This window comes from Gymnoscopelus microlampas (assembly GCF_963454915.1).
Source record: "Gymnoscopelus microlampas genome assembly, chromosome: 16".
Taxonomy (NCBI): Eukaryota; Metazoa; Chordata; class Actinopteri; order Myctophiformes; family Myctophidae; genus Gymnoscopelus; species Gymnoscopelus microlampas.
Window position 1 is genome coordinate 48,002,961 of NC_139953.1, and position 14,834 is coordinate 48,017,794.

The 14,834-nt window shown below is 40.1% G+C and overlaps 2 protein-coding genes and 2 long non-coding RNA genes across 4 annotated transcripts; all 4 read right to left on the reverse strand.

The window, feature by feature from the left end:
* Nucleotides 1-5: 5 nt before the first annotated feature.
* On the reverse strand, nucleotides 6-2,406 carry LOC311063056 (uncharacterized protein; the record flags this gene model as incomplete). The annotated part of the gene is made up of 5 exons (XM_084082268.1): nucleotides 2,299-2,406; nucleotides 1,802-1,911; nucleotides 1,519-1,637; nucleotides 1,084-1,215; nucleotides 6-146 (listed from the first exon to the last, which is right to left on the reverse strand). Exons 1-5 carry the CDS (start codon nucleotides 2,400-2,402, stop codon nucleotides 6-8), a joined length of 606 nt encoding a protein of 201 aa, XP_083938394.1. The 5' UTR covers nucleotides 2,403-2,406.
* Nucleotides 2,407-2,440: 34 nt separating this feature from the next.
* LOC311063296 lies at nucleotides 2,441-3,468 on the reverse strand. The gene is made up of 3 exons (XR_014602570.1): nucleotides 3,409-3,468; nucleotides 2,661-2,736; nucleotides 2,441-2,518 (listed from the first exon to the last, which is right to left on the reverse strand). It is a non-coding gene; the product is annotated as an uncharacterized lncRNA (long non-coding RNA).
* A 5,304-nt stretch (nucleotides 3,469-8,772) lies between these two features.
* Nucleotides 8,773-10,791, reverse strand: LOC311063294. The gene is made up of 6 exons (XR_014602568.1): nucleotides 10,745-10,791; nucleotides 10,433-10,526; nucleotides 10,225-10,339; nucleotides 9,873-9,972; nucleotides 9,392-9,477; nucleotides 8,773-8,823 (listed from the first exon to the last, which is right to left on the reverse strand). It is a non-coding gene; the product is annotated as an uncharacterized lncRNA (long non-coding RNA).
* Nucleotides 10,792-11,436: 645 nt separating this feature from the next.
* Nucleotides 11,437-14,446, reverse strand: LOC311063057 (dynactin subunit 1-like; the record flags this gene model as incomplete). The annotated part of the gene is made up of 5 exons (XM_084082269.1): nucleotides 14,345-14,446; nucleotides 13,700-13,819; nucleotides 13,118-13,270; nucleotides 12,602-12,667; nucleotides 11,437-11,451 (listed from the first exon to the last, which is right to left on the reverse strand). The coding sequence occupies exons 1-5, from the start codon at nucleotides 14,399-14,401 to the stop codon at nucleotides 11,437-11,439; spliced, it is 411 nt and encodes a 136-aa protein (XP_083938395.1). The 5' UTR covers nucleotides 14,402-14,446.
* Nucleotides 14,447-14,834: the final 388 nt, after the last annotated feature.

A 14,834-nucleotide genomic window follows, 5' to 3' on the forward strand; every position in this document is an offset into this window, starting at 1 on the left:
ACCCCTCACCTGAGGGTGTCCTCTGAGATGGTCTGTAGGACAGTGGTATCCAGGGAACACAGGTTGGGTCCCTTGACACAACTGAGCTCTGCACTGCCAAGACTGTTGCCCGCCTTAGTCAGATACTTGGAAATGATGGCCTTGGCCTTGATGGTGACAAAAAATGTGTTAGTGCCATATACATGTACTGCACACATTTACGAACACACATGCAAAAACGTGTAAATATAACCACAACGCATTATGTTTTCTCACTTCTACACTGATTACACTGCCTGCCAGCCAGCCAGACAGACAGACAGACAAACAGACAGACGCTCTACCTCCTGAGCCACTGCTGCCCCATGCATTTTTGTCAATAACACCATCAATCAATGAAAGATCATTTGTATACTTACCAGAGCTGAATCCCACTCCCCATCTGAAGAGTCCATTAAAGAACACAGTGTGTCAATCTGTGTGATGTTCCACATGCTGATGTCATCAGTAGTGGCGTTGCGTGACGCAGGCCCCAGCTCCTGGACTTTCTCTTCTGGGATGAACGACTCACTGACATAGGCCTGACGTTGTGGATAGAGACATATTAGACGGGACACCAGATCAGAAATGCAACTGGAATCACTTTATTTGCGATACCTGTTCATTCATGCAATACATTTACAAGACTTTTATCTTGGTGGTAATGTGGTCAGACAATATTAGATATTATGGTAAAAGGACAACAGCCTCACATGCAAGAATACAATGCAAAATACATTGGAAACAGACTTTCCAAATGTCTTCATGAAGTTATCATTTAATTGGATGAAATACGCCAGGCGCACAAGAAAATACAAATTGTTGACCACGGGGTTGTTGGCGGGCAATATTTATATATAATATTTTTTTTTTTACATTCATGGTGTAGCCCCTTTAAAATGTAAGCCATTTAACATCATCACAACACACTCACATGACTTGGTAGACATCACAGGGTGGATAAAAGTCCATGCATTATAATAATAATAATAATTATTATAAGTACTATTATATTTTGCTGTACGTTTTTTAAGCTGTCATAAGACGCTCTACAGATGAGGTTACCTCTCTAGCGAGCAGAACCAGGTGGTGCAGGAACTCAGGAAAGTCTCCTTGAGACTGTGTCAGATGGTCAAACACTGCATGGATGATGACGTCTTTCTCTGGAGGAGTAGGCACCAGCAGCATCTCTGCAGTCTGCTTCGGAGTCAGGAGGTGTAGAATCTGGACACGTTTAAGACAAGAGACAGACAGACAGGACATTATGGGAGAGGGCAGGATATGAGATTTAACCACTGAAGCCCTATTTTATACGTAATCGAATTATAATGTCACACTCGCAAATCAGCTATTACGTTTTTGAAAATCTTGCAATCCTGTGATGACATGCCCAAAATATACGCCAGGTTGAAAGGTTATTAAGTTACTGAAATTGTAGTGTCAAGTACAAACAATCAAATTAATGTTTTCAGTAAAATTTTTCAGATTATCCACACTCACTCCAGAGAAGTCACGGTTGAGGTCATAGAAGTCTGTGATGGGGGCGAACATGGAGAAGAATCCAAAGTTCTCCTCCAGCCATTCTGCACTATGGCTGGATGAGGAGACACACTGAGGATCTGAAGATAAATACACAAGTCAGTGTAGGCTATAATAGTATAGTATTAGAATAGAGTAATGTTTTACTCAAAAATGTACCCTGAAAGCAACAGAAATTCCTGTACATCTGCAGACAAATGGTCCTCTGAGCTTGTCTCTAGCTATGGCTACTTGGTTCACTTACCGGACGTGTTGTGATGTAGCAAGAAGGAATGGATGAAGTGTTCGTACATCACTGGGCTGTGGTTGTGATCAGGATCCATGAGACGCATATGATGACTCAGGTCTTTTACTCTGGACCCAGCAATGCAAAGAAATGTATCATTATTCCGGGACTATTTTGTGTATTTCGACTATAAGTGTTTTCCAAACGTAGGGTCTTACTCTTGACCCATTTTTGGGTCACAGACCAGGTTTTATGAATTAAAGTAAGGTAAAGTTTTTTAAATCAACAGATTTTCAGAAATTAAAGAAAAGGAAAAGGAATACAAAAGATTTTCAGAAGATTTTAAGAAATACATTTTTTAAATATGCATACTTTATAATTCATAATGATTTTTCTTAAAAGTTTAGGTCCCAGGAAGTCACCAAATGTATCTTTCAGGTCTCAAGCTGAAAATGTTTGGGAAACAGTTATGTTCTAGAGAAGATAGCATTCCCTTTATAAACGGGACAACTCACAGGGCTTGGTAAACAGGACAGGTGAAGTTCTTAAAGCTGAGGCAGTCGAGGAGGCTTATGGGAACTGTAGGCAGCAGAGGCAGCAGTTTGATCTGGAACCACATCCTGATGAAGTCTGGGTCCTCCAGGTTCTCCTGGGTATCATCGACTCTGACATAGTGAGGTTGCTACGGGCAGCACAGTGCATGAAACGGGCCACATTTTCCACTGCGTTGGTAAGCTGGTAGAAGAGATGGGGAGAAGGATAATGGATGTACAGGCATGACTTTCCTATCCGACGACATCTAGAATAGAATTTGGAATCCTTTGTGTAATACATTTAAATTAAAGAAATTCAGAAACAATTAATAAAGCCTTCTCACGCCACATGATCTTTCTTCAAGGGTGATGCTGCAAGTGTCCTGGACCTCAGTGGTGTCATTGCCCATGTCCAAATAGCTGTTCAACAAGCAAGCACAATAATCAGCATCATATTCATAGATAATGGACAGTGGACGAAACAAGGGACTTACAAAGGACATAACCTGCAATATTTCTGGATGGCCACCAGAGGGTGCCCAGAGGCTGACCTTTGTTATCACTCCAAAAGCAGGACATTGTTGACCTTTGTCTTGTTAGGTTCACTATCACAAAGTGACAAATTACTTGTGTCGGTTTGTATTTAAGTTCCCTTTAATAATTTTAACTTTGTTCAGCCACCTACCCTGTGTTCACATCTTAGTAAAGGGCTTGTGTTTGTCTTTCCTTTTGTAATCTTTGTGTCCTGCCTTGCTTAGGTCACTTGTTTAAGGTTACAATCAACAATTCCAGTTATTACTCACTCAATATTTGCTATCTCGCATGTAATATTCAAAGAAACGTTTTGAGTTAATCCATAAATAAACGTTGCCCTTTTGTTGATTTCCATTATTTTGTGTTGTGTTGTGTTGAATGTGAAAGGAAACAGAAGTCCACTAACACCACTGGCACTCTTAATTAAACTAGTTCGGCTCATCCAGGAAAATCTGTGACTTTGGTCAAGACTAGCCTGCACAACATAATTGGAAAGACATGGACGCTGGACTGTACATGCATCTACTCACTGTATGAAAGAATATGAATTGTACTTACAACACTTGGTGGAAGGCATACTTGATTTGGTCAGGGAGTTGCCCATGGGGTAAGAATCTCTGTAATAGTGGCGGTACAACATGGTTGAACCAATCCTCCACCAATCCTCCACATTTGTCACATCAAACTCTTCCATTGGTTGGGCTATGGACGTATTATGTGGCGTGTACATGCCAGCCAGCTCAGCTAGGGTCCAGTTCAGCAGGGTCTGGGTCAGAGTCATGCTTCCGATCTCGGATACATTTCTCTGGAGAGCAACAGATAGATAGGAATGTCAGGGTCATGTCAGGTTAGCAGATGTAATATGCATAACCATAATAAACTAGTCATATAAAAACAAGTAATTGGCTTCTCATATATGCATATAGTATATGTATGTACGCTGTATGTACCTCACGTGTGAGAGACACAAACTCACTGACGAGGCTCCCAACAGGTCTGAAAGCTCCCATCAACCCATTCACCACCTGCAAGTGTTTCAAAAAGAACAAAATAATATTGTTTAAGGTTATGAAGATTACCATCAACAATCTGGTAAAAGTTTAATTGGATGAAAGAAATGTATAATATTTAAAGCTATGCAACCTCTCTGAAGCTATTCTGTGGTGGTGGTGGTGGTGGTGAGTAGGGGCTATGTGAGGTGTATGTGTATCCGGGGGTGGAGGTGGGGGTGGGCCCAGGACCACCGGTCATCAAGCTGTGGAAGATCAGGCTGAGGGTCCCGTTGTCCAGGCCTGCAACCTCAGGCCTCAGTAGCAGCTCAGCCTTCTGTTCTGGAGACAGCAGGTGAAGAACCTCCAACTGCAACCCGGAAGACACGGAGAGAAGGAAGGTCAATTCATAGACAGTGTAGGGGAAGTTACTTTTAATTATTACACATGACTTTCAATTAAAAGTAATCATCGTCTTCACTTGGACCACAATAACAAAGGGTGGGTGTAAAAAATGTATCTGTCACCCCCCAGACGTTACGTTTCGCGTCCGGAGGAGCAAGCCGTTAATTCAAACTATACCGTTGACGTTTAATTGTTTTGTTTTGTTTTAGTTTTTTTTATCCCAAGAGAACAGTCGAATAATGACAGTTACAAAAATATAAGCCTGTATTTGGCCTCCCAAAAGATGCATAACAAAGAGGCATCAAATAGAACAAATAGACCAATTCCAATATTCATTTTGTGAACGTGAACACAGCTTCTGAACCATTCCTTAGCTCCATGGTTACTGAACTAAATATTGGACCCAATCGTCACAAGACACACAATATGTACAAGATTTTCATACGAAAATGGAACATTCGTGGTAAAATACGAACATTCGTGGTAAAATATATACCATATAAATAAAAGGCCCTGTTACAATGTTGAGCAGAAACAGGAGCACATCTAGCATAAGACTGAACTAGAATTTTCACAATTCAGGGCAATTGCAAAGTGTGGTTGCGCCGACGCAGAGTTCTGGGTTGCGGCCATGGGGGTCCAAGGAATCCATCGTCACATAGTTCACAGTCCAGTCTCCAGTGGTGTTGAAGATCTCAAAATAAATTATTGTTAAAGCAAACTTGCCTTTTTTTTTACCTTATTGTTCTGATCTGAGATATTGAGAGGAGACAATACCCTGTGTATATAGAGTAAATGGCATATCTGCTATTTGCAAACAAGTTGTAAATACTCAGAAGACATTTCACGTTTTCCTTATATTATGATGTCATGTTTTGTGAGTATAAGATTCAGCACCTATTTTCCCCCAGCCTGATAATAGATATTAAATACCTTGTAATGTACTTGGCAATGTCTCACCATATAATACATGTGGAACCATTACGATACATGTCGACCTGGCTAGTAGCTGGGTTGAAGCCATACCATTTTGTATATTGTAAAATAGATACTCCCCAGCATATCAGGCACATCAATGTTACTGAATGGCGTCAATACCACAATGAAAAACTATTGTTTAGCCTACATTGTGACAGACTTGTCATCACCAGGCAGGAGTTTTGGTTAAGCTCTAATGTCCATGTAGATTGCTTCACAGTTTTACACACAGTAGAGGGATTGAAGTCCATTTTGTCCAGCAGGCAGAGATTATAGTCTGACAACACTTTCAATTACAAGCTTTGACTCTTGCATGGATCAAACCGTTAAGTGGATAAGTTGGTCAAATAAATTAAAACACCAGATTGTAGAAGGCAAAAATTATTGCAACAAAAAACGTTTGTGTATTATGTTCATATGTGTATGGGCTTAGGTATTAAGAGATGTTACATTCCAAAGTTTCACTTTTTGTTCAGCTTTAGTAGTGAAGAACCCTTCTGATTATGAATAGTAATTCCAAAAAAAAAAAACACACATCTGTATTCATTGTAAATGTTAAATACATGCGACTAAATACATTACCAAACATATAGATTCACTTTTCAACCACATGGTAAAAAGAATAATAAGTAGAGACAAAGCAGAGCAGATATAGTTTAAAGTATTTATTAACACAATTGTATTATTGGTACCTTTACTGTAAGCAACACCATCAATATATTTGGTATAATGTCCTATCAATTATTGTTATTATAGTTGTTGTTATTATGATTATATATGTAATAATAGTATGGTTATATTTTATGATTCTATATATAGGTTAATTATAGTTATTATTGATAATTATACAATTATATAGTATGGTAACTATTACAATGCCTGTAAACAGTTTATTATTGACAGATATATTGTTGATGCTATAATGATTATTATTACTACTATTACTGTTATTATCCAAAATGATATTCTAACTTTTAAGTAAATTCAATATTTTCCAGGGTGAAGCAAAAAACCCGCCTCCTATTTCAGCCAATTTAGGAGTGCACGGGGAAAAAAATTCTTGCACCGACCCATTTGTTAAAAAAGGGGATCAAGCAAGCTCCTGGTAAATATATTAATATATTATTAAACAACATGTAACATTCTGAAAAAATAGGTACAAATTGTAGGTCTGCAACTATATTGATTAAGTTAATTATCTGTGTGTATTTTGTAGATATCTAATTTTGTATTTATCAATGAATCAATGTGTAACATTTTCCATAATTATTTTGGGATTACATTTATTAGTTTAATTAGGAAATTAAGTCCTATTTTAATAAGTGTATATTGGCTGTTTGAATAAAATTACATTTTTTGTCAAAATGAATTAAAAAATAATTTAGTCCTAATAAGTGTTACAGTCTTACAGCCCTAAAAACAAATGGTGAGTTAAACATTTACAACATGCACATGTACATATAAGGTAGTGGGTAATGAAAAGGCAGTATAAAATCCAAAATAGTTTGTTATGCATTTGTTAGAATTGATTATTTCATGTGTGAGTTTGTTATTAAATTCAGGGATGGCCAATATTGTGTTATAGAAATTGGGTACTACCGGTTCACGAGCCACAACATAAATGGAATGCAATTATCTTAGAAATATGACAATTATTCACAAAGAACATTCCTGAAAAGTAGAAAAAGGTTAAAGGCAAAAAAACATGTCAGTGCTGGACGGCTTCTGAAAAACAGGGAAACAAGTGTTAGTGTTCTTTTCAAACAAATGCTTCACAATCAATAGTTATGAAAAAAGACAAAACAATGCTACAATATGAATAATACTGTGATTTATGCCTTGATTTCATGGATTTATTTTTGTTTTTGTGGCATTCCTAAGACAATAATTTGATGACCGTGTGTATTTCCGGTAGGAGACACAAATAATCTACTTTGTGTCTCCTACCGGATACATTAGCTGGTAGGAGACGGGAATCAAATTATTGGCTTAGGAATGCGACAAAAACAAAAAATAATCCATGGATTCAAGGCTTCATAGGGTGTGCAATTGATAGAAAATAAGTACTTTTTTGGGTGAACTCCTCCTTTAAACACTGGCCCTGGAATGACCCAAAGACACGTAGGCACACAGAAGTAAGCATGTTTGTATGCCAGGTACTTATTAAAGCATACTTTCAAATGGAAACGAATATACTAAATAATACATTGCATCCACGACGTGAAAACACAGCAACTATACCAGTTAACTACACCACTGTACCAGTATGCAAACACAGTCTTACTTAAGTAGGGGTGCGACTGCTATTATACTGCTTCTGGGTGAATACAGTAACTGCCTTTAAAACTAAATTGTGATTTTGAGAGACCAATTTCATCCAATCAGGAGAGAGAACTCATACAGGACACATCCTATACAATCAAGTTGTTGATTATGGTTGGATGAAATTGCCAACACACCCTTAATTTTCTGTTTAAAAAGGACCTGCAGAGACAGGCTGTTCCCTGTTACTAAACAAACACAAAGCAATGATGGCTATCAGCATATAGCTTTCTATAAACTGGACAATAGCAAAGAAACAGTGCCAAGATCCATCTTGAAAACTGTCATATTGTGCTGAAATATTGGCCACATATGGATAACCACACCTCTAATCACCCCCCTATTATCACCTTTCAGTCAGCTGACTCGTCCACGCCTTTATCTCCTCCAGGCTGGATTACTGCAATGCACTACTCATCGGGATCCCTAACAAGAGCCTCCAAAGGCTCCAATACATCCAAAAAAGCGCTGATAGGGTCCTGATGAGAGTGCGAAAATATGACCATATCACACCCACCCTCCGCTCACTTCACTGGCTCCCCATCTCCTTCAGGACCGAATACAAGATTTCCCTTCTCACCCATCAGTGCATTTACGGCAACGCCCCCCCCCCCCCCCCCCCCTACCTCAAAGAACTCCTCACCCCAAAACCTGCCACCCGAAGCCTCCGCTCCAACAACACCAACCTTCTTGTCGTGCCTGACACCAACCTCCGCACCATGGGCGACCGGGCCTTCTGCCACACAGCCCCATGTCTGTGGAATGCCCTCCCAGACCACCTGAGAGCGCCAAAGTCCACTGATGCTTTTAAAAATTGACTAAAAACCTACCTTTTAAAAAAAGCATTTTTCTAATTTTTCATGGACTTTGTTTGTTTTTTGTATTGAGTTATAATTTCTAAAAGTTGGCCCTTTAGTTTAGCCTGGTTGGGTCTATTGTAATTGTTTTGTTGCCTATGCTGTTTTTATGCTCTGTTTTTAATCTGTAGCACTCTGACATCCGTGAGAATGTAAAGTGCAAATAAAATGTATTATTATTATTATTATTAGCTGACAACTATAGAAAATGTAAGCAACATATACTTGTCACCTGAATACCAGTGGTTCTCAAACTATTGTAATGTCAAAGAGCTTCCATTTTTTAGCCTATGCATTAAACCACAAACCCCCACAACCTAGTATTTGACCCCAAGACAATGTCAATAAGCCAACATTAGATAGTTACACACCTTGCAGTAGGCCTGGGATGGTGTGTCTGTCACCTGGGTCCGCAGCAGGAGCTGTAAAAAAAAGAAATACAATATTTTAGACACAAAGCTATGAAAGTACATGCATATCAATAGACAATAGCAGATCTACAAGCTGACAAGTGTCCAACAAGCTGACAAGTGAGCTTGTAAGCCTACAAGCTCACAACATGTTGCATTGTGAGCTTGTAGATCTGCCATTTTCAAATAGCCAAAGTTTAAATGGGGCTGAAGTGGTTAATGTACCCTATGTTTTTTTAAACAATAACCAAAATCTACAAAGTAACTCAAGTTTTCTAACAATTGTAGTGGATTAAAAGTACAATATTTGCCTCTGAGCTGTAGTGGATAGAAGTACAAGTACAGTATTTTTCTATGCAAACTGATACAGTAAAAATCACTGTTTTTGCTGGCAGCAGTGGCACACTATTACACTGTTCATATGGCAGTCAAAGAGTTAAGCTACAGAGTATATATATTGGCAATGCCTCCTTAAAAACGGACAATGGACTGACCACAAGAAAATGTCCATATGCTAACATTAGATAGTTAGATCTAAAAGGTTTTGATTTGCACATGTGTCATGTTATGTTAAACAAACCTTGCAGTAGTGCAGTCTGGGACGGTCCCCTCAGTCCACAGCTGTGTTGGCCAAGATATCAGATCCGGTGTACAGCCACGCCACAGCTGAAAATGTCAAGCAAGAATACTGTATTTTAGACACAAATATATATTTGTCACTATATAAATATAGTGACAATAGCAGATCTACAAGCTCACAAGTTATCTACAAGCTGACGAGTGAGCTTGTCGATCGGCTATTTAAAATAAGGCAACAAGTTTACAGTGAGCTTGTAGATCTGCTATTTTCCAAACATTAAACTCACAGTGAGCTTGTAGATATGGAGAGAAGGAGAGAAGGGGAGAGGAGAGGAGGGGAGGGGATATATATCTGCTATTTTTGAATAGTCAAAGTGTAAAATAATGCTTTTTAGCTCAAATGAAAAAGTGACACAGACGCTTCCTCAGGTCTTAGTGGGTTAATGCAAGGCAGTTGAAGAGCCACATACATACATACATACATACATACAGCCACATATACAATGGCCTCACGACACTGGGTTTCTGTGGTTAGCTGGTTTTCCTCACAGACGGGAGCTCTGTCGCCAGCATTTGGACCACCTGTAACAGTGTAGAAACCACATATACTGCTGCAATACTTTCCAGTGATATGCATTTACTATAAGGATCCATCTTCACAGTTGCTAGACAGTGGACTGGGGGAAACATGACATGTTGCACTGGTTCTTCCCGTGTGTGTGTGTGTGTGTGTGTGTGTGTGTGTGTGTGTGTGTGTGTGTGTGTGTGTGTGTGTGTGTGTGTGTGAACATGTGACTTCAGCCTTAAATTCTAGCTACAATCAAAATCACACACCCGTCAGTGGCTGAACATTTCAGCTCTTTTTTTGTCCCTCTGATGCTTCTTTTTGAAGTGATTTCACTCGCCATGCCAGAAACCCACTCCCATCGACTGGACTGTAATACTGTTCCTAAAACACAAGAAGAAAAGAGGGGGGGAAAGTGTCATTTGGTTTTAATGAGCATGTGTAAATGTGCGTTAGACTGGTGTTTTATGTACTTACATAGCCCAAATTTCCCTGGGGATCGGCCAGGTATGGGAATAAGGCAGTGATGCCCTGTGCATAGTCCTCTTTAACACGCCTTGAAGGACTCGTCCTACAGTACACACACACACACACACACACACACACACACACACACACACACACACACACACACACACACACACACACACACACACACACACACACACGTATGAGATCCAAACAAAAGTATTGCTGTGCCGCTGCCTTCTGCAAAAAGGAGGATTTTGGCCTGCACCAACTACAACCAAAATTGTGTATTGGGTGCATAATTTTTAGATGACAACATACCCATGTTCACTTGCCATGTGTGCAACCAATATCTTCACCATGTCGCGTCTTCTGGTATCCGTTAGGCTTTTTGTCCGAGCATACTCGGTAAGGATCCTCTCTCCGCCAGGTCTGTCCTTCAGATTTTTTTCAACCATGTAAGTGGAAGTAAAAAAAAGGGAGGGGAAACACAGGGATAGACAGTAATATTTTAAAGCACTGGTCAGGGTTCCCACACATTTTTACCTGGTCATTTTCAAAACTTTTCCATAACTTTTTCACCCTATTTCCAGGCCTATATCAATCGTATGGTGGCAATAATGAGGCTCTTACTCCATCAATGCCCCAAGACAGACCTCGAGCAAAGGCGTCACGCGACAGAACAGATCTACAAGCTAACAACGTTTGTTCTTAGCTTGTAGATGTATTATTATTTTTGTTACGTGATGTTCTGTATAATAGGCAGCTCTCACGCAGCACTGCATTTTACCATGTTACATATTTCATGAAATGTCAGACATGTTTTTTATGAACAAAATCAATAGCCAAAAACTATGTATATCCAAACATCTTCCAAAACATTTGATGAATTCCAAACATTTTCCAGGCCTGGCAGACAGTTTTTCTCATTTCAAAATATATCCAGGAAATTCATGACCGTGGGAATCCTGTTATTAACTGTAAAAGTACATAAAGAAATACATTCCCGGTTGTCAGGGGCAAACACTCTAAGAGAAGTTGTCAAACAACATTTACCTGTATGTGGAATGGTCATTGTGAAAAATATATCAGTGAAAGATTATATCAAAAAGTAGCTTTTTTTTTTATTGAAAACATATTTTACAGGGTGGATTGGGGTTCCCAGAGATGAAGAATTGACCCCAGAGATGAATTGCACCAAATGGGGGTCTGTGCCCTAGTGCACATAAAAATTAGGGGGGGGCGGGTCCTTGAAATTCAAAGGTTTGAGAATCACTGACACACACACACACACACACACACACACACACACACACACACACAAATGTGTGCATGTTTTAAATGCTAGATGGCAGCCTAGAGGTCCTGTATTGTTGTTACCTGGTAGTATTTGATGGCCTTGGTGAGTGGCTCCACTTGAATGGTCTCATCCAGCTGGTCTTTGTGCAGCAGGTCGATGAAGTAGTCCAGAGAGCGCTCGTGGACGCTCATTTCAGAGTACAGCGTGCCCATCCTCTTAAACACCTCCACACTGCAGCCACTCATAGCCCTGGATGAGAGGAGGACATGACAATGGAAGGACAGATAATGTTAGAAGTGGCGAGAGTGGAGAGACCGATAACGTTAAGGTTTTTGTGATACACAGGACGCTCAAAAGTAATGCATTAAGTGTGTTTTCAAACCAGTAGTGCGTTTGCTTTGTTCAGATTCAGGGACCAATATGATACATACAATGTTGCACTTTCCCTTGCAGCAAAAATAGCAGATTGTTGTGAGCTTGTAGAATTGCTAGTTTCACTATTCGTCATACGGTATGACGGTAAGTATGTAGGGCTTAAGTAGTTAACAGAGGACAAAACGTATAAACGAAATACGAGCGAGAAAAGTTGTCTCTCATTGGACTGAATTTTTATTGAAGATGTTCAATACATTGGGAATAAAGGTGTTCAGTTCTGGATAGCAACATGGAGCATTACCAGAATCTTTTAATTTATTTGGAATCTTGTTATAACGTTTTAGCATGGTGGGTATTCTCCAATGACAACATTCCCAATTTAGTCTCTCATGTGCGATAGTCACTCACTGTTCATATTTGTGCAGAGTGGCCTGCAGCAGGCCCAGGGAGTAGACCAATCCTGAGGCGAAGCTGAGCTGCTCTCCACGGGATCCCCTCATCGCGGTTCCCTGCAGGGGGTCACCGTTCAGGTCAAACTTCTCCTGGGCCTGCTTGCTGATCAACTCCGCCTGCAGGGGAAATGACACACGGACATGTTGGGAACAGGTGGTAAGCAGAGCCTGAGCGATACATCGGTTGGCTGATATATGGCCATTGTTTTACTTATTTGTCGACGATCAGTATTGTAATTATGCAGCCGATGTGTCCCAATGTTTTACCACTTTCAACAGAGTATCCCTACTACCTATTTGGGCATGTCATTTTAAGTGAACATTAACAAACGTTTTCAAAACAATAACAAAAATAGTCGATCTACAAGCTCACGACACATTGTGAGCTTGTAGATAGGCTATTTCTGAAAATGTATGAACAGCGCTTATGTTGTTAAACACATTAAAATACTTTTTTTTTACAAAAGATCGGTCAAACATTAGTGGTCTAGGACTCTCCAAAATCAAGATCGACCCATGTGGCATTGGTCAGACTATTTTTTTCGTTTTTTTGCAGATCACACACACCTTGCAGATGAGCCTTGGAATGAGCAGCAGCACCAGAATACAGTCGTGGTCTCCTCCATGGCGGAGGAAGGACTCAGGCATGAAGGCGGTGAGGAGGGACACCTGGCGGTTAGCCTGGCCCACCTCCATCTTCCTCAGTTCCATCTCGATGGCCTGGAAGACACACAGTCAAGGTTGGGTATAGAAGTTAGGAACCATATCCAAACTGCCAGGTACCCATGAAAATGAAGGAATCGGAATTGATAAATATCGTAATAATTTTAGGATCCAGAAATGATTATCCTAATTTTATGATATGAGCGGTTACTATTCATTACTCTTCTTAAACTTTTATTAATGTAAAACATTTAAACTAAATGTCCATTGATGCCATTAACAAGAATTATGATCACGTAAGCCTAGTGCTCAGTTAAACTGGATACAAACTTTTCCAATCCATTTCTTTCCAGTATGGCTTGGCTTGAGTTTTGTGGTAGTGGTACCAAAGTGTCACTTTAGACATTTTATTGTCATTGGATTAATTAAAATCCCCATCAACTCCCAATCAGATTCCTAGCATTCTGACATTCGTCTCAGCCGTACCTTGGCATAAGCTTTGGTCTCTGCAAACTTTATCTTGAAATCAAACATCTCTGCAGGAGGATGCAGCAGGACCTGCTCAGCGTTGGCATTCTGCTGGTTGGTCAGCTCTCTGTTGGTCTCCTGGTGCACAGGGAAAAGCACACACAGACAGCAGTGAGCAATGTGCATTTACTGACGACCTACTGATAATCATAGCAGCTCACTTCTCATTCCTGTGTGTGTGTGTGTGTGTGTGTGTGTGTGTGTGTGTGTGTGTGTGTGTGTGTGTGTGTGTGTGTGTGTGTGTGTGTGTGTGTGTGTGTGTGTGTGTGTGTGTGTGTGTGTGTGTGTGTGTGTGTGTGTGTGTGTTTATGAATATACTTGAGGGCCACGTGTCCCCATAAGTATAGTAGAAATTGACCTTGTGAAGGCCATTTTCCTGGACACCACAAGAGAATTTGTTAACAAAGACTTTTAGAGCCAAGGTTACAATTAGGAAAAGATTCAGGTTGGGGTCAGAATTAGGATTTAGAGTTAGGTTCAGGGTTACAAACGGCAAAAAAAACTCATGGGGGAAAAAATGCATTTAAAACGAAAATCCATCCTAAAATGTTGCGGTAAGTAAGTATAGTAGTACAACGTGTATGTGTGTAGTGATCTATGCACCTGCAGGCTGGCAGTGAGCTCTCTGTACTTGTTGATGGTCTGCTGGTAATCGGCCATGGTCTCCTGGGCAGCCTCAACTCTCTTGTGGGCCTCGCGGACCTTTCCCCCCGCTCATGTCCAGCTGCTCTCTCAGCTCCATCTCAGTCTCCCTGCCGTTCTCCTGGAACTCGTCGTTCATGTCATTAATGGCCTCCTGTTGGGAGGACAGAAGAGGGGACCGACCGTCATGTGTGGTAGTATATACATTGTAAGGCGTAGAACAAAGCCAAATGCAGTGGTGGAAGGAGTACTCAAATCTTTTTACTTAAGTAAAATTATCAATACTACAATGTAGGAAAACTGTTACAAGCTAAAGTCTGGTATTCAAAATTTACTTGGGTAAAACTAAAAAAGTAGTGGCATCAAAATGTACTTAAGGGATAGTTCACGCCCAAAATGACGTTTTCTATCGATTACTCACTGGCAGCGGTTCTGTATGGAGACACAAAGA